The sequence below is a fragment of the Callorhinchus milii genome, unplaced genomic scaffold (assembly GCF_018977255.1).
Source record: "Callorhinchus milii isolate IMCB2004 unplaced genomic scaffold, IMCB_Cmil_1.0 Scaffold5, whole genome shotgun sequence".
In the NCBI taxonomy this organism is placed as follows: domain Eukaryota; kingdom Metazoa; phylum Chordata; class Chondrichthyes; order Chimaeriformes; family Callorhinchidae; genus Callorhinchus; species Callorhinchus milii.
The window spans coordinates 54,306,919-54,325,416 of NW_024704746.1; the positions used below are offsets into that span (position 1 = coordinate 54,306,919).

General features: G+C 41.6%; 1 protein-coding gene and 1 non-coding gene across 2 annotated transcripts in view; both read left to right on the plus strand.

Annotated features, from left to right (window-relative positions):
• uhrf1bp1l (UHRF1 binding protein 1-like) overlaps nucleotides 1–18,498 on the plus strand; it is a 119,960-nt gene that overhangs the window by 79,494 nt on the left and 21,968 nt on the right. Inside the window, exons 15-17 of the mRNA XM_007907722.2 lie at nucleotides 855–1,027; nucleotides 3,319–3,485; nucleotides 5,440–5,590. Of these exons, the coding sequence (XP_007905913.1) occupies nucleotides 855–1,027; nucleotides 3,319–3,485; nucleotides 5,440–5,590 (491 nt within the window). The remainder of the gene's footprint in view (nucleotides 1–854; nucleotides 1,028–3,318; nucleotides 3,486–5,439; nucleotides 5,591–18,498) is intronic.
• Nucleotides 13,019–13,091, plus strand: trnaa-agc. The gene has a single exon. It is a non-coding gene; the product is annotated as a tRNA-Ala (tRNA).

Genomic DNA, 18,498 nt, shown 5'->3' on the forward strand with positions numbered 1-18,498 from the left:
TCCCCCTCTCCCCCTCTCTCTTTCCCCAAACCACCCCTCTCTCCCCACTAACTCCCCCTTCTCTCTCTCCCCTCTCTCTCGCCCGCCTCTTTCTCCTGCCTCTCAGACTACAGCAACAGCCGGTATTATTTCCACTGTGTCCTCCCAACCACTGGCTCCTGCTGCTGCCCTGGGAGACAGAGCGGAAGTTGGAATGTTGGAAATGGTCACTTGATAAAATCAATGGCTGGGGTGATGCCTCCTGTTGGACACACTGGTTTAGATAGATAGGCAGATAACAGGACATTTTATATGCCACATACCACTGGGCTGTCATCAGAAAACGGGTGTGATGACAACACACCCCATTTATGAGATGAGGGATGACCCCAGTCCCCACTCTTGATCTCCTCCACAAACTACAGAAAATATCCTCCTGAGTCTTTTAGTTAATTTTTCTTTCTTGGACAAATGTAGTATTCCTGCTTTGTACTCATGACTATTATTGTTTTGATTTTTCTTAAATGTGGGTATGTGGGAGTTGGTGATTTTTACTCTTTACAAACACATCCACAAGTGGTTGGGGCATCCACAGACTCAACTGCAATTTAAAATACTTTGATGTATTTCTTTTCCCCCTTTGCTTGAGACCTTTTCTGTTCTCTATCTCTCTGCACCATGCATAGGAAATTCTTTGTGTATATTATTTAGTTTGATATAACTTTAATGTGGTAAACTGTTTTGTGATATCTGTGGAAGGAATATCTATAAATGGTATAGTTTGGAGAAAATGTGTATTGTTCATATAGTTCACAATAATATCAGACTTTAAAGCTGTTGCTAAAATGTCCACTTTGAATTTTTACACATGTCAGAGGAAGGTTGAAGGAACATTCGCAGTCCTCTTTGTCTAACTGCCCTGTAGTATATAAACATGTGAAGAGAACTCCATCTCAAAATTCACTGGACAATATATCGATTGATAGTAACACGCTGGAGGACCCATTAGAGATGGATGGAAATGAAAGTCTCCTTTTGTTGGAAAAGGGTAAGTTGCACTGATTACTTAAAATTCTTGCTTTTTCATCAATACTTTTTTATTGTAGAATGCTGTGATTATGCAGAATCTATTGTACGTGTCAGCTTGGCACAGTTGTAGCACTCTATCCTCTGAGTCAGAGGTTGTGAGTTCAAACCCCACGTTGAGACTTGGAATAACATCATCTAAATTCTAAGCGGATAATGCGTTACTGGGCATGTGCTGCATTGTTGGAGGTGCTGCCCTTTGGATGAGATGTTAAACTGAAGTCCCGTTTGCCTGTTTAGGTGGACTGAAAAGAGAAGCGCGTGTCCTGGTCAACAATCCCCCAATTAAAATTGGTCACTCACTCCATGGCTATTTGTGAGACATTGCTGTGTGCAATTGGCTGCTAAGTACATTGAGCATTTTTTTAACCAGATAAGGTTCAATTTAATTTGTAACATTAATCTATGGTGTAAGTTATGGTGGAATCCTGTAGCTCAGTGGTTAGAGCACTCGCTTTGCAAGTGAGAGACCTGAGTTCAATTCCAGGCAGAGGGCGAACCTTTGGTCAAGTTTCCTTACTCCACACGCCTAATAATAATCCCTCCAAAAAAAAACAATAATAAATTGGTCATTTTCAATCCATGACTGTTTGTGGGACACTGCTGTGCGCAATTGGCTGCCGCGTTTGCCCACAAATATACAGTCAATTCACTTTACAGTATCTTCTGTGAAGCACTTTGGGACGTCTAGAAGACGTGAAAAGCGCTATATCAAATGCAAGGATTATTATTATTATTAAGTTATGTCCCACTTATGACAGTGACTATACTTGCTTGAGTATTGCTTCTCATGAGTAGTAAACTCTATTTATTGAATACTCAACCTCACAGCAAAAAATATTCAATAAACCAAACTATTTATATAACTAGACTAAACATAAGAGGAGATTATTCTCGTGGCACTCAACCTCACAGTCTCCAGCTGCACTGAAACCAGAAACACTCTCCTCCACCGATCAGACCTGCCCTCACTCGGATGTGGCTAACCAAACAATCACCAGCAACCTCTCTGAGAAGTGAGGCGAGGGGAGGGGTGAAGGAGGAGAGGATGGCGACGACATTTGCACTGTACTGTAGAAGGTAGTGATTTGGGCCTATGCGTTTATCTAGACTCACATTAATTGTTTTTTATATGAATTATCACAGGAAAAATTATTCAATGAATCAAATTATTCATATGTCCGGTAGTCAGTTAACCAGTCTATATTCTTAGATGCAAATGGTATGCAAATGGTTTGGGATTCCTGAATTCTATAAAATAAACCAAACTAATCAATTATCTGATATTCAATTAACTGAATTTCACAGTACAAGAACTAGACATTTGTTTCAATGCAATATTTGTATTGTTGCAGGAAACCTATGGTTTTAGCTGATTATAGAATATGAAAAATAATTGTTATGGCTGTGAAGGCAGCATGGATAATAGAATGCAGTCTACCTTTGTCATATAAATTCTTAATAATCAATTACTGTATGAATAGACATACTAGAATAACATTATAGCCCTGCAAGTGTGAACTCTGTTAAGAATCCAAAAGCAAATATAATAATAGTATATATATGATAAATAACATACTCTGAGTTATTTCCCACAATATCATTTAGTTTTGTCTTGTTAATACCATTTAGAGATTTAATGTCTCAAGATCAATAAGATTCTCCAAATCCCTTGATTGGGATTCTTTCCAAGCTTTTCTTATTTCGTGTTTAGCTAATTCAGCGCCTTGGGACGTCCTCCCGACGTGAAAAGCGCTATGCAAACGTAATCTTGTTGTTGTTGTAGAATATATTACATAGCACATTAATATGTTGAAAAGGGTTCTAAATTAAATTGCAATATTATCTTAAATGTCTATTAATCTAAAAATGTTTTTTAAAAAATTGCAGAAGCTGTATAAGAATAAACATTTATACAGTAAATTTGGTGCTGGGGATGTGTTCCATTGTCTGAGGTGCTGTCCTTCAGATGAGATGTTGTGGGCAGAAATGTGGCATGCCGCTTTTTTTGTATTAAAAGAGGGGAGGAAAATGCTTGTTTACACACATATTGAATTGTATGTAATCCTAATATAAGACTAATTTTTCCATTCTTATTTTCTGGTTTTATATCATTCATCATTTGTAGTCAGCTTGTGCCCAGAGACTTGGAAATAAGGCTGCTGTTTAAATTATCCTTCACTGTTTAAAAAAAATCTTCAGTAATGCTTGTTCTGCTTCACTGAATCGACGATTGTGTTCATGTTCTCTCAGATGGCAGTGTTGATGATAACTCAGTCATTAGTCTTAAAGAAGAAACCTTTGACCAGAGTCCAGCAGAGAGTGCTCATGGAGCACATGGAACCGAGGATTATGGCAGAGTATCGCCAGATATCTGTAGTGCTGCTTCTCAGAGTGTGGAAGAATCCTCTGGAGATTTGGTAAAACATTAGTGGCACTCAGTTGCTGTAACATTTTTAAGATGATAATTCTGCTTGTATTTAAATGATATTGTGTCAGATCTGTCTCAATATTCCTCTTGAGTCAGAATATTGTAATTTAAACCACATTGGGACTTTGTACTCATATTATACAGCAATGTGTTTGTAGAACTCACTGCCGGAAGTGGAACTCACTGACAGAAATAGTGTTTGAAGTAAAAAAACATCAATGCATTTAAGAGGAAACTTGATATATACACGAGGGAGAAGGAAATAGTGAGGCATAGGAGGGAAGCTTGTGTAGCATATAAGCGCAAGATATAAGCATGGACTCGTTGAACTGAATGGCTTGTTTACATGCCATATCATGCTGTATAATTCTATGATCTACATTGAGTGGAGTTCCTGGTCTCAATGGAAATTCTAACTGGATTCCTTGTCAAGAAATCCTGTAAATTTGAACCTTTTTTTTCTGGTTTTCAATCATTATTTCAACCATTCCTAATGCTAATATGAATTGATGGGTGACATTGAAGATAAACTTGAATAAGCACTTCCCCGACCATCCAACCTTGTATTATTTAAAGCCAGGACTATTTTTTCTGTCTCAATTAGTTAGTAAGTTTCTCTTAGTTTGCTCTCTCTCCCTCCAACCAAGAAGCCAAGGAGGCAAACTGCCTCTAGCCCTCTGCATTTGCCTCAATTCAATATATGAGTAGAACAGAACATTAAACTGTCCTTTTGGGACAATACAACTTGTGTCAGGACCACAAACAGAAGGACAAAATCAGTCAGGATTTCTGGTCATTAATGCTAATCATGGACCTTTTAGGAAAGTGTACTTTTGTTGTTGTTAGATTGAGAACAAGATCAACTTCAGCTGTGATGCTTTTTATGGTTCACTGTCCTGCTGACACCAAATCCCTAGTTTTACTTTTGAAGAGTAGCTGCGTGGTGAAGTTTGGAGGTCACAGAGAGGACCGTTGAACCATACCTTAATAGGGGGAGTCAGTGCCTTCAGGGGAGGAGCAACAAAGAAAGGCAGCAGAAAACTGGCCAATAAAAACACAATCTCCTGCGCTTTACATCTTCTGTCCATTGCTTTCTTATCAAGCTATTAATTGATGTTGCTGTGAAATTTCTGTGCCCACTGAATTGTCACAGTTAGTAAGTCAGACGAGGAAGGTCATAGCACTGCCTTCTCTAGATGGTGCAAATCTCACATTGTATTGTTGAATTGGTCTATGACTTAATTTATATGAGCATGTACAAAAGTGAACACATTATTTCTCTATTTATACCATTTAAATATTCAGTTGAACATCAGTAGAATTATTGTTCAGGATGTTGATTGCCTATCACAAGATCGACCACTAGTTCAACCCATTACATAATTGGACTGGTGGCCATTTCCCTCAGAGTCCCTCAAAGTCTCATCATTGAGTGGTGGGATAAATCTATTATCTCCCTACTAGCTTTGGACTTTATAGGAAATGAAATGGAGAAATTTTAGCTGGTTCCTGCTGGGCATCAGTTCATAGCATGGAATACCACACATTGCCAACATAATTAGCACTAAATTATTTTCACTCCAAGGTTGTAGATATGAGGAAAAGAAATAAAGTTCATACTCCTGATATGTTTAGTTGAGGAAGGGTAGGAGGAGACTCATGTGGAGCATAAACGCCGGCATAGACCAGTTGGGCAGAATGGCCTGTTTCGGTGCTGTATATTCTAGGTAATACTGTTTTACAGATGGAGGGGTTTGCATTTTTGCAGCAGAATAGAGGGAGCTTTACTCTGTACCTACTCCATTCTATATCTAATTTGGGAATGCTTGATGCTGACGCTGGTTGCCAAGTATTCTGTTTCTCAGTAGTGACCTTCATGATCACAAAAAAATTATTTTTGTTTACAAAAAGCATATTTCAAAACTATTTTATCTTTGTGACAGGTTTCTGTGATGGTTTTCAAAGCATTTGGTATTAACTGTGGGATTGATGTGAAGGGAGAGGATGCAGCAGTGTATCTTCAGATAAACCAGGTATTACCAAACCAACTGGGAAATGTCAGTGTACGCCAGTACCTCAGCAACCGCAGCATGGGTATGTACCAGTCCTTTCTGTATTGAATTGATATTTTACTTGAAGTTGCTAAACAAAAATAAGCCGCAAATATTAAACTTAATGATCGCTGAAACCAGCAATTTAATCCCCAACATTATATTTGTCAAGTCTCCCCTGTAAACTGTGTAAAGTGCTTTGAAATGTCCTCTTGAAATGAAAGTTTCTATATAGATTGTATTATATGAATCTGATGTTCCACAGAAATGTCTTGATTTTCTGAATATTGTGGAGTTCTGTAGCTCAGCGGTTAGAGCACTCGCTTTGCAAGTGAGAGACCTGAGTTCAATTCCAGGCAGGGCGAACCCTTGAGCAAGTTTCCTTACTCCACATGCCTAATAATAATCCCTCCAAAACCAAAAACAATAATAAATTGGTCATTTTCAATCTACGACGGTTTGTGGGACATTGCTGTGCGCAATTGGCTGCCGCGTTCGCCCACAAATATACAGTCAATTCACTTTACAGTGTGTTCTGTGAAGCGCTTTGGGACGTCCTCCCGACGTGAAAAGCGCTATATCAAATGCAAGGATTATTATTATTATTATATGCCTGAAATATTCTTATTTGGAAGAGCTACCCAATCAGTCCCACTCCCCCACTCTTTCCCCATACACCTGCAATTTTTTCTTTTTTAAATACCTATCTAATTCCCTTCTGAAAATTATTATTGAATCTGTTTCCACCACCCTTTTAGGGAGTGCACAACTCTCTGTGTAAAAATATTTCTCCTCATCTCCCTTTTGGTTCTTTTGACAATTATTTTGAATCCATGTCCCATGGTTACTGGCCCACTGGCCAGTGGAAACAGTTTCTCCCTATCTACTCTTACCAAAACCAAAAATTTTGAATACCTCCATTGAATCTCCCTTTAACCTTCTCTGCTCTAAGGAGAATGGTTCCAGCCTATCTTGTCTCTCCACATAACTAAAGTCCCTCACCCCTGGTGCCATTCTGGTAAATCTCCTCTGCACCCTCTCCAAGGCCTTCATATTCTTCCTAAAGTGTGGTGCCCAGAATTGGACACAATACTCTTGCCGAGGCCTAACTAATGCCTTATAAAGGTTTAGTAGAACTTCCTCGCTTTTGTACTCTATGCCTCTATTTATAAAGTCAAGGATCCCATATGCTTTTTGAACAGCTTTCTGCCACCTTCAGAGATCTATGCATGTGAACCCCTAGGTCTCTCTGCTCCTGTAATGCCTTTATAACTGTACCATATATTGTATATTGCCTCTCCTCATTCTTCCCCCCAGAATGCATCACCTCACACTTCTTTACATTAAGCTTCATCTGCCACGTGCCTGCCCATGTCTATGTCCTCCTGCAGTCTGCTACCATCCTCCTCACTGTTTACCACGTTTCCAATTTTTGTGACATCTGCAAATTTTAAAATTTTGCTCTTTATACTGAAGTCCAAGTCATTCACATATATTAAAAAGAGGCGTGGACTTAATACCGAACTCTGGGGGACACCACTGTATACTTCCAGCCAGCCTGAAAAAGAACCATTCACCACTACCCTCTGCTTCCCAGCCAATTTTGTATCCATGCTGCCATTGTCCTTTTTATCCCATGGGTTTCAATTTTGCTAACTAGAGGTCAAGGAACTCGAGGAGACAAAAGAAGCCCTGGTAACAGATGGACAAAATATTATTTGTAACTTTGACCAAGGATGTTTCTGTACTGTGGCCAGTGCGGAAACCGGATTGGAGTGGTTCGTAGAGGGAGTGGCAGGAGAGGAAGGAGTGAAGCTGGGTAGCGACAACTCTTTCCATAACCAAAGGTAGTTGCAGAGGAGAAATGGGTCCAGGGACGGTTTTGAGAATGGAGGTGATGATGGCTGTTTTTAAGGGGGTGGAAATGGTGCCAGTGGACAAGGAGAGGTTGATGATATCTGTTAATAGAGAGGCAACTAGATGGAGCTGGGAGGTAAGGAAAGAAGTAGGGATGGGTTTAAGGGAGCTGGTTTATTTTAGTCATGATGAAGGTGAGATAAAAGTGGAAGAGGTTTGAAGGTGTGGGTGGAGCGGCTGGAGTGTGAGAGGGAGGTGGGGATGGGGTGTGAGGGAAAGTTGGAAGAGGCCTAGCAGTAGAGAGGGCAGAGGGAGCCGAGCGGATCCTCTAGAATGAGCAAGCTGGGAGAGGATGGCTGGAGGATTCGGTTTGTGATGGAGAAGGCCCCCAAGATTATCTTGAAGTAGAGTAGATTCTACTGGATTTGAACCAGGTGCGTTCGTGGCAGGAGGAATCCCAGAGGGGCAGCAGTTCAGATGATTTTGGGCAGTGGAGAGGGAGTGAAGGGAGATTTTATTCCCGGGGTGTTAAGATATGGAGGTGGCAGAGAATGGAGGAGTAAAGGAAGATGACGTAGTGGTCCGAGATGGCTTTGATAGTTAAGTCCGATATGCTGAGGCCCTGGGTAATCACCAGATCAAGCAGGTGGCCATGGGCGTGGTTGGCAGAGTTGATGTGCAGAAAAAGGTTGTGAGAGGAGAGGAGGGACAAGAAGTCATCAGACGTAGAGCAAGATAGGGTGAAGTGGAGGTTGAAGTCGCCTGAGATGAGGAGGCTTTCAGAACAGAGGCAGAGGGTCGATAGAAGTGTGGAGATGTCAAAGTATGTTCGGGGAAGAATTGGCCTATAATTTTAAAGAGCCTTATTAGTAGTAGTTTTTATATGTTCTTGTTTGAGTTTAAATTAAGCTTCCTCCCATCCCACTCGAATTCTATGCATCTTGTTTCAGTCTTGTGCCAATGGCAATCTACAGATGGCCACTAGAGGTGCACAAGAACTATCCAAAGAGACCCCTTTCCAACGATGTCCAACTCTTTGGAGAGAATTGCTTCACTGCCACGATGCATCTGTGTTTTATATAGCCTTTGTCTTTTTTCATTATTTAAAAATTTTCTTTGACCTTGGTATTTTAGAAAATGTTCTTTGAAGCAAAAATTCATCAATAGTTGAAAAAAGATACTGCGGCTTATGTGTTAGGGCTTTGGGAAGTTTGGAGGAAGTTCTCATTTTTTTTCCTGTACAGGGCACTCCATAAATACAAATGTACATCCTAAAACCCGCAATATTGGAGAACTAGTCTGCAGACCGACATTGTTTTTTCCCTCGGCGTCTAATGGAATAGTAACTGCATAATCTGTTGCTCAACTCCGTTAGCTTCAGTTATGATGAAACTTGTCAGCTCCTAGAGCGTGCTGGTAATACCTGTTTCCAGCAAAACCGCCACCAGACACGAGGTGACATTGGTGGCCGTAGAGATGTATGGCATCTGGACCATTTGTCTTATCAGACATGAGAAAGCTTTGTGGACACCGATGTAGATGGTTGGAGAGGGAAAACAAAATATGAATACAGTTTTATAAAAGAAGCTTTGTGGAAGGTTTTGTGGGGTTCCCCTTTTAGTTGTATTTAATAATGTTTGCACATTTAAAATCAAAACAGACATTGATAGAAAGTTTTAATAACTGTGGCAGACCAATGCAAAAGAAGCAAGCTTCATGTTTGCCATGTCATTAATATTGATGCAGTGTAAATAATGGCCTAAGTTTAATGCCAAAGTCCCCCATTGANTTTTTTTTTAGCATTTGTTTCCAAGTATCAAAGAAACACCATTGAAGATTAAACTGGGATCTATTTTGGGTGTTTGCATTGTAGGTATTCAAGGTTCAGGGTCTGCAATTTTGCAAGTGCTGCTTTATCTATGTTCAGAGCAGCGTTGGACTCATTCCTTGAGAAGAGACGTTTTCCCAGTGTCCTGGCCAACAATCCCTCAGATAAAATTGGTCATTCACGTCATGACTGTTTGTGTGATATTGATGTACGCAAATTGGCTGCCATCCAAATTGGATTTGCACCAAGTGCATTTGGCAGAGCGCACCTGAGATTTGAGGTGCCTGAGAATAGCGATTTTCACACGAGTCTCCCTGAGACATCCTCCTGATGTGAAAGGTGAAATGCAAGGTGTATTATTGCATAATGTACCAATTTTAGGAATAAGCAGTTCCACTTTAGTGATCTTCATGGAATTCTTAAAATACAGCCTGGCATTCTGAAATATTTTAATTACAACAACAACAACTTGCATTTATAGAGTGCCTTTCACGCGAGGTAGCTTCCCAGAGCGCTTGACAGTGGAGGAGTCTGACAAAGAGCCAGGCGGGAGAGGGAGGGGGGAGGTGCCGTAAGCACGATCAAAAAGGAAGGCATTTCGGCATGTTTTGAAAGTGGAGAGGGAGGGGGGGAAGGTGGAGGATTTGAGGAAGAGAGTTCCAGAGTTTTGGAACATAGTGGCTGAAGGCACGGCCACCAATGGTGGAGGAGTGAGCAGAGGCAGCGGGTGGTGGAGTGGAAGGTAAGCAGATCGAATAGGTAGGAAAGTATGAGGGCATGAAGGGATTTGAAAATGAGTGAGAGGATTTTGAAATTGCTTCTGTTCAATAATTGAGAACCAGTGGAGTCTGGCAAGAACTAGTGTGATGGGGGTACGGAGTTTTGTGCGGGTGAGTATCCGGGTGGACGAGTTTTGGATTAATTGGATTCTGTGTTCTGGTGGAGTTGGGGAGACCAGCGAGGAGGGTATTTGAATAGTCCAGCTGGGAAGTGATGAAGGCGTGAACGAGTGTTTCGGCTGCGTTGATTGTGAGGTGCGGATGGAGGTGGTCAATGTGACAAGGTGGAAAAAAGCGGTCCTGGTCAGGGAAAGGATGTGGGGTAGAAAGGAAAGCTGGGGATTGAATCTGACGCCTAAGTTACGCACCGGTTCGGTAAGTCTGAGGGGGGGCCCGGGGAGTTTGAGGAGTTTAGATCCATAGAAGAGAAGATGTTGACAGGAGCCAAAGAATACGGCTTCCGTCTTGCCGACATTCAGCTGCAGGAAATTCGCGCTCATCCAAGCCTTCATGTCCGTCAAACAAGCTGACAGGACATCAGCGGACTGGGAGTCGCAGCTGGAGAAGGAAAGTAGATTTGGGTGTCATCCGCATACATGTGGAAGTTGACCCCGTGTCTGTGAATGAAATCGCTGAGGGGGAGTAAGTAGATAAGGAAAAGAAGGGGTCAAAAGATGTAGCCTTGGGATACCCAGCACGTGACCAGGCGGGAGGAAAAAACATTTGCTGAGATGTATTGTTCGTTTGTTAGTAGGACTCGAACCACGCAAGTGCGATCCCACTAAGGTGGATGAGGGAGGAGAGCCATTGTGGAGAATGGTGTGACCCACTGTGTCGAACACAACAGAGAGGTTCAGGAGAACGAGGAGGCAGAGGTTGATTACAGAGAGAGAGAGAGGACATCATTTGTTACTAGATCTTCAAGTGCAGCTGAATTTACAGCAGAAATAGTCATTGTGTCCCACGTTTTACTTTAGAGCCAATTGTTAATCTTTTGATTTTTAAATGTTTTTAAAAAAAAATTCTTCTGTTATAGAATACAAAATTTACCAGAAGTTCTGTATACTGAGATTCTTCATGGGATATGAGGTAGAGTAGTTTTTCTACACTGTACTTTGTAGACTGCCATTTCACCTTTGGCAAATAGTTCAGTTCAAGCTTAGCAGGTTAAAGTATCTCCTTCCAGCTATAAGATTATGCAGTATATCAAACGTGTTTAGTCAGCCTCAACCAAATTCCCACTGGGTGCAAATTCACAAAACAAAACTACCCTTGACCAACAAGTCACTAGGTTTACTATACTTATGAAATATAGCCCCGTGGATTAGTGGGAAATATCGCAGCAGGACAATTTGAGAAAGGTGTAATGTGAACCTTTTTAATGTGAAAAATGTATAATGATCCTTTATGAATCTACTACAAAGGGTAATTTAATCAGTGCTGACAGTCCTTTTGTTTGATAGTCTGATGATTAGGGGGGTCTCAGCTTTCTTCCTGTCACAAGGTATTTAGCAGCTTTATAAGTTATACAGGTATAATTTATTTCTGTTGCAAGATTGTTTTGGGCCCAATTGACAGTTTTAACAGAGAGTTGTGCTTATTTTTTCACTCTAGCCAGTAGAATATGATTCTGTGAGATTATTTGGCTGTAATTGGCATCTCATTTGACACTGACCTTACACTATCTGATATCCAAACATCCACTTCACAGCAGGTGTCACTAGAGCCAGAGGAATCCTGTCTGCTATTTTTCCCCTGCTGAGATTAGATAACTCCATATTCATTGCAAATCAAAACTAAAACCTTCTGGGTTTGTATGTGACATGTTAGGAAGTGATGTTTTCGACTGGGATATCTTTTGATTGAGGAGGGAGGAAAGAGGAGAAATAGCGGAAATGAAGATAACAAAGGAGAACTGAAGAAGGGAATAAGAGGCAAAGAGAGTGCAAGTGAAAAGATTAGCTGGTAACATAAAAGGAACACTAAGGTCTTTTATAAACATATTAAGAGTAAAAGGATGGTCAAAGGAAAGGTGGGGCCGATTAGGACCCTAAATGGAAAGCTTTTTCTGGAGGCTGAGGTACTGAATGATTACTTTGCGTCATAAAGGAAGAGGATGCTGCTAATGACACAGTAAAGAAGGAGGGGCCAGACAAATTGGATAAGATAAAAATCAATACAAAAAGGTTAGTAGCGCTCAAAGTAGAAAAGTCACCTGATTCGGATGGGATGCATTCTAGGTTGCTGAGGGAAGTAAAGGTGGAAATAGCGGAGGCTCTGACCACAATCTTTCAATCCTTGGATATGGGAGTGATGCCAGAGGACTGGAGGGTTGAGAATGTCCCACCCCTGTTCAAAAAAGGGGAGAGGGATAAATCTGATAATTACAGACCAGTCAGCCTAACGTCAATGGTAGGGAAACTTAACAGAGACCATTATCCAGGACAAAATTAATTTTCACTTTGAAAAACATGCATTAATAAAGGACAGACAACAAGGATTTGTTAAAGGTAAATCATTCTTTGCTGAAATAACGGAGAGGGTTGATGATGGTAATGCAGTTGATGTGTATATGGGCTTTCTAAAGGCGTTTGATAAAGTACCACATAAAAGACTTGTTAGCAAAATTGAAGCTCATGGGAACAGTCGCAGCATGGATATAAAATTGGCTGGGAGACAAAAAGCAGAGGGTAATGATGAACTGTTGTTTTTCAGACTGGAGGGAGGTATACAGTGGTGTCCCCAAAGAATCAGTATTTGGACCACTGCTCTTTTTAATATATACTGATGTCCTGGGTATAAGGAGCATCATTTCAAAGTTCGCAATTGACACAATGCTTGCAAATGTAGTAAATGGTGAGGAGGATAGTAACAGACTGGAGGAGGACATAGACAGGCTGTTGAAATGGACAGACACATGTCAAATGGAATTTAATACAGAGAAATGTGAAGTAATGTACTTTGGGAAGAGGAATGAGGAGAAGCAAAAAACAAGAACTTGCACTGGAGTCCTGTAGCTCAGTGGTTAGAGCACTCACCTAGCAAGTGAGAGGACCTGAGTTCAATTCCCGGCAGGGCAAAACGTTGGGCAAGTTTCCTTACTCCACATGCCTCTGTTTACCTAGCAGTACGTAGGAACCTGCTTGTTAGTCTATTGGCGGATCACATTTCTGGGGGTAATAATCCCTTCAAAATAAATGTAAAAAATAAAATAATAATTATTTGGTTACTCAATTGGCTGCCACGTTTTCCCCCCTCAAAATATCCAGTCAATTCACTTTACAGTATATTCTGTGAAGTGCTTTGAGACGTCTCGAAGATGTGATAAGGTGTTATTTCAAATGTAAGCATTATTATTATTTATATAGTGCCCTTCACTCGGGCGTCCTGGAGTGTCTGACAGTGGCAGAGTTTGACCCCAAGCCAGGGGGGAGAGGGAGCGGTGATCAAAGCATGATCAAAAAGGAAGGTTTTGAGGTGGGATTTGATAGTGAGGAGGATGGGGCAAGGCGTGGGAATTGAAGGAGAGAGTTCCAGAGTTTCTGGGAAAATATATAGTAAATGGTACAATTTTAAAGGGGATACACAAATCTTTGAAGGTGGCAGGACAAATTAACAAAGCGGTTAAAAAAGGCAAAGAGTATAAGAGCAAGGAAGTTATGTTGAACCTTTACAAATCGCTGTTTAAGTCTCAGCTGGAGTATTGTGTCTAATTCTGGGCACCCCACTTTAGAAAGGATGTCAGGTCCTTTGGAGAGGGTGTAGAGAAGATTCAAAAGAATGATACCAGAGATGAGGGATTTCAATTATGTGGAGAGACTAGAGAGGCTGTGAATATTCTCCTTAGAGCAGAGAAGGTTAAGGTGAGATTTAATAGAGATGTTCAAAATTATCAGGGGTTTTGATAGAGGAGATAGGAAGAAACTGTTTCCTCTGGCAGGTGGGTCGGTAACCAGAGGGAACAAATTTAAGATAATTGGCAAAAGAACAAGAGGGGAGAAGAGAAGATTTTTTTCACCCAGAGAGTTGTTGTGGGGCTGGAATGCTCTGCCTGAAAGGGTGGTGGAAGCAGATTCAATAATAGCTTTCAAAAATGAATTAATAATAATAATATAATAATAATAATCCTTGCATTTGATATAGCGCTTTTCACGTCGGGAGGACGTCCCAAAGCGCTTCACAGAACGCACTGTAAAGTGAATTGACTGTATATTTGTGGACGAACGCGGCAGCCAATTGCGCACAGCAATGTCCCACAAACAGTCGTGGATTGAAAATGACCAATTTATTATTGTTTTTGGTTTTGGAGGGATTATTATTAGGCGTGTGGAGTAAGGAAACTTGCCCAAGGTTTCGCCCTGCCTGGAATTGAACTCAGGTCTCTCGCTTGCAAAGCGAGTGCTCTAACCACTGAGCTACAGGACTCCACTATATCTAATATAGGAATTAGATAGGTACTTAATAAGGAAAAAAAAGGTAGGGCTATGGGGTAAGAGCGGGTAGTGGGACTAATTGGTAGCTCTTTCAAAGAGCAGGCACAATGGGCCAAATGGCCTCCTTCTGTGCTGTAAGATTCTCTGATTCTAGAAAAGAGTCATATCATAGAATCATAGAATCGTACAGCGCAAAAAGAGGCCATTCGGCCCATCGAGTCTGTGCCGGCTCTTTGAAAAGAGCAATGTAATGTCAATCGCACTTCCCAGCCCTTTCCCCATAACCCTGCAAACCCATCTTCCTCAAATACCTGTCCACCGCGTTTTTAAAAGTTGTTATCAAATGAGCCTCGACCACCCTTTCAGGCAATGTGTTCCAGATTCAAACAACTTGCTGGGTGAAAAAAATTCTTCTCACCTCCCCTCTGCTTCTTTTTGAAACTATTTTAAATCTGTACCTCGAGTCACCGACACATCCACCAGTGGAAACAATTTTTCCCTTTCTAACCTGTCAAATCCCCTCATGATTTTGAAGACCTTTTCAAAATCCTTTTTGGTCTCCTCGTAACCTTCTCTGCTCCAATGAGAATAATGCTAACCTCACTAGCCTTTCCTCATAATCATGGTCCCTCATTCCTGGTACCATCCTTGTAAATCTCCTCTGCACCCTTTCCAATGCCTTCACATCCTTCCTATAGTGCGGTGCCCAGAACTGGCCGCAGAATTTTAACTAAGGCCTAACCAGTGTTTTATACAGGTTAATCATAACCTCCTGACTCTTGTACTCTAAGCCCCTATTTATAAAGCCTAGTATCCCATATGCCCTTTTTACAGCTTTATCTACCTGTCCTGCCACCTTCAAGGATTCATTTACCTGCACCCCCAGGTCTCTCTGTTCTTTTATCCCCCTTACAATTGTATTACCTAGTATTGTATTATATTGCCTCCCCTCATTCTTTCTACCAAAATGCATTACTTCGCATTTCTCCACATTGAAACTCATCTGCCATGTGTCTGCCCATTTTACCATTCTGTCTATGTCTTCCTGCAATTGGATACTATCCTTCTCACTGTTTACCACTCTACCTAACTTTGTGTCATCTGCAAACTTGGAAATGGTACTTGCTATACCCAAGTCCAGATCATTTATGTATATTAAGAAGAGCAGTGGTTCTAATACCGATCCCTGGGGAACGCCACTGTACACTTCCCTCCAGTCAGAAAAGCAGCCGTTCACCACAAGTCTCTTATATCTTCCATTTCTATATCCTGTCTCTATGCCATTGTAAACATGAAACCATTTTATAAATTTATACAGTATCCTGTAATTTGAAGCACTCCGGGACACACCATGCATGAAGGGCACTATATGCAAGTTGTTGTTGTAATCTTCACTTGTTAAAATGCACCAGTGTATACATATTGCAAATTAAGGCAGAATTTGAATATGTAAGGAATATATATCGTCCACATGACTCAGTATAGAACATAACACTTCCCGGTTGATGCTTGCAGCTTCAAGCTCTTTGCTTATTCGAACAAATATTTAAATCTTTGTTTGGATTCCTATTGATGGTGTGAATATATAAAGCATGCAGCAAGGGACATTTCAGTAGTGAAATATTCAGCTCTGCATCTGACTGCATGAACTACAGGTTTGTCTATTGGATTCCAGTTAACTTGGACAAGAGTTGAATATTTACATGATTTGCCACTGTCACAAATTCTATTTGTCACAAATGCTGGTGAAAAATATCCATTTCTGTATTTTCGAATATGCTTNAAAAAAATTATGACCTCAAATTTGATTGGAGTCTAGCAGTTAGAACATAAGAAAATAAGAATTTGCTAGGAGAAAGAAGATTGAGGTCCATCAAGTTTGCTTTCCACCATCCTGGCAGTTGCTTGACATGTCGTGTCCCTAACTATATACTGTAACCCGAGATTTTATTTTCTAGCAGAAATCTGTCTAATTTGTTCTTGAAACAAATAACATTTTCTGCTTTCACACTCTTCCTAGGAAGCCTAAGTTTACAACTCGCTTACTGAAGTAGTGTTTCTTCTAGCAGATTTGTTCTGAATTTAACCTCTTCAATTGGAGAAGAATGGAATGCTGTTTTAGTTTTGGGTCTCTCGGTATTGTTTGCATTCATTGTATTCAACAAGGGCTACTTTGATTCTTTGAAAACAGAACATGTATTGCAGCTCTGACTTTGTCAGACAAGTTACTCAAACTAGCTTCCTTTTTGGTTGTGTATATTTCACATAATCTTTCAAACTCTTAGAATGCTACTTAAACTGTAGTCATTGCTGGGGCATATAAATTTATCAAATGAAATTTTAGCAAAATGTATGTACATTTGATGCCATTAGGCTAATTTTATTTTTATATTTATTCATATTACATTTCCTTTCATAAATTCTATTTTCATCTGTGCAGCATTGTTTGTTGAAAATATTTAACTATTATTTCTAGTGTATTTGAGCAGCATGAGGAAGGAACTGAGTATTAAAACAGCAGGATCAAACACATGAATGCATGGCTGCAGAAATGGTGCAGAAAGGAGGGCTTTAGGTTCCTGGAACATTGGGATCAGTTTTGGGGCAGGTGGGACCTGTATAAGGTGGATAGGTTACACCTGAACAGGGTTGGGACCAATGTCCTCGTACGGAGGTTAACTTGTGCTGTGGAGAAGGGTTTGAACTAATTTCGAGGGGGAAAGGGAATCAGGATGTAGCATCAGAGAGGAGAAACAAGTTACATAGAGTAGCAATGCAATAAGGAGTAATCCAGAAAAAGGAGGAATTAGATGGGGGAGAAATGCAGAGCAGACTCAGTTGGTCTTGGAGTGCATATGCATAAATGCTCAGAGTGTGACAAATAAGGTTGGTGAGTTGCAGGATCAAGTTGCCACATGGGGTTATGATGTAGTGGCAATAACAGAGACCTGGCTCAAACAAGGGCAGGAATGGGAGCTGAATATTCCTGGCTATAATGTATTTAGGAGGGATAAGGAAAGGGAAAAAAAGGAGGCGGAAGGTGGCAATATTGATTAAAAACAAAGTTACGGCCCTGGAAAGGGACAATGTGCTAGACGGTCCAAAAACAGAATCTATTTGGTTAGTTAAGGAGCTGTTACTCTGTTAAGTGTTTACTATACACCAACAACAACAACAAGATTCCATTTATTGAGCGCCTTTCACGTCGGGAGGACGTCCCAAGGCGCTGTACAGTTGGGTCAGGACCCGAGCAAGGGGGAAATGGTCAGGGTGAGGGGAGGGAAAGGAGGGAGCGAGGAGGGGGTAGAGAGTCGAGAGGGGAGCTGAAGGCACGGTCAAAGAGAAAGGTCTTGAGACCGGCCTTGAAGGAGGAAAGGGAGGAAGCAAGGCGAAGGCACTGGGGGATAGAGTTCCAGAGCCTCGGGGCTGAGAGGCTGAAGGCCCGGCCACCGATGGTAGGGCGGGTGGGGCGGGGGATATGGAGCAGACCGGAGCCAGAGGAACGGAGGGTACGGGCAGGTAGGTAGGGGGATAGTAGGTCGGAGAGGTAGGAGGGAGCAAGGCCGTGAATGGCCTTGTAGGTGAGGGTGAGGATCTTGAATTCGATCCTCTGGGGATGGGGAGCCAGTGGAGGCGAGCGAGGGTGGGAGTGATGTGGTCGCGAAGCCTGGTGCGGGACAGTACACGAGCTGCAGAGTTCTGAATGACCTGCAGCTTGTGGAGGGAGGTGCCGGGAAGGCCGGCGAGGAGAGAGTTCCCATAGTCCAGCCTTGAGGTGATAAAGGCGTGGACCAGGGTTTCAGCAGCGTGAGGGGTGAGGTAGTGCCGTAGTCTGGCGACATTCCGGAGGTGATGGAAGGCGGTGCCAGTTGTGGTGCGGATATGAGGGAGAAAGGACAGCTCAGGGTCGAACAGAACCGAGGTTCCTGACTGGCTTTGAGAGGTGGAGAGTGCAGCCTTGGATGCTGATGCTGTCAGCGCCTGAGGTGCGGAGGCGCTGACGTGAGCCAATCAGGAGGGCCTCAGTTTTGCGCACGTTGAGCTGGAGAAAGTT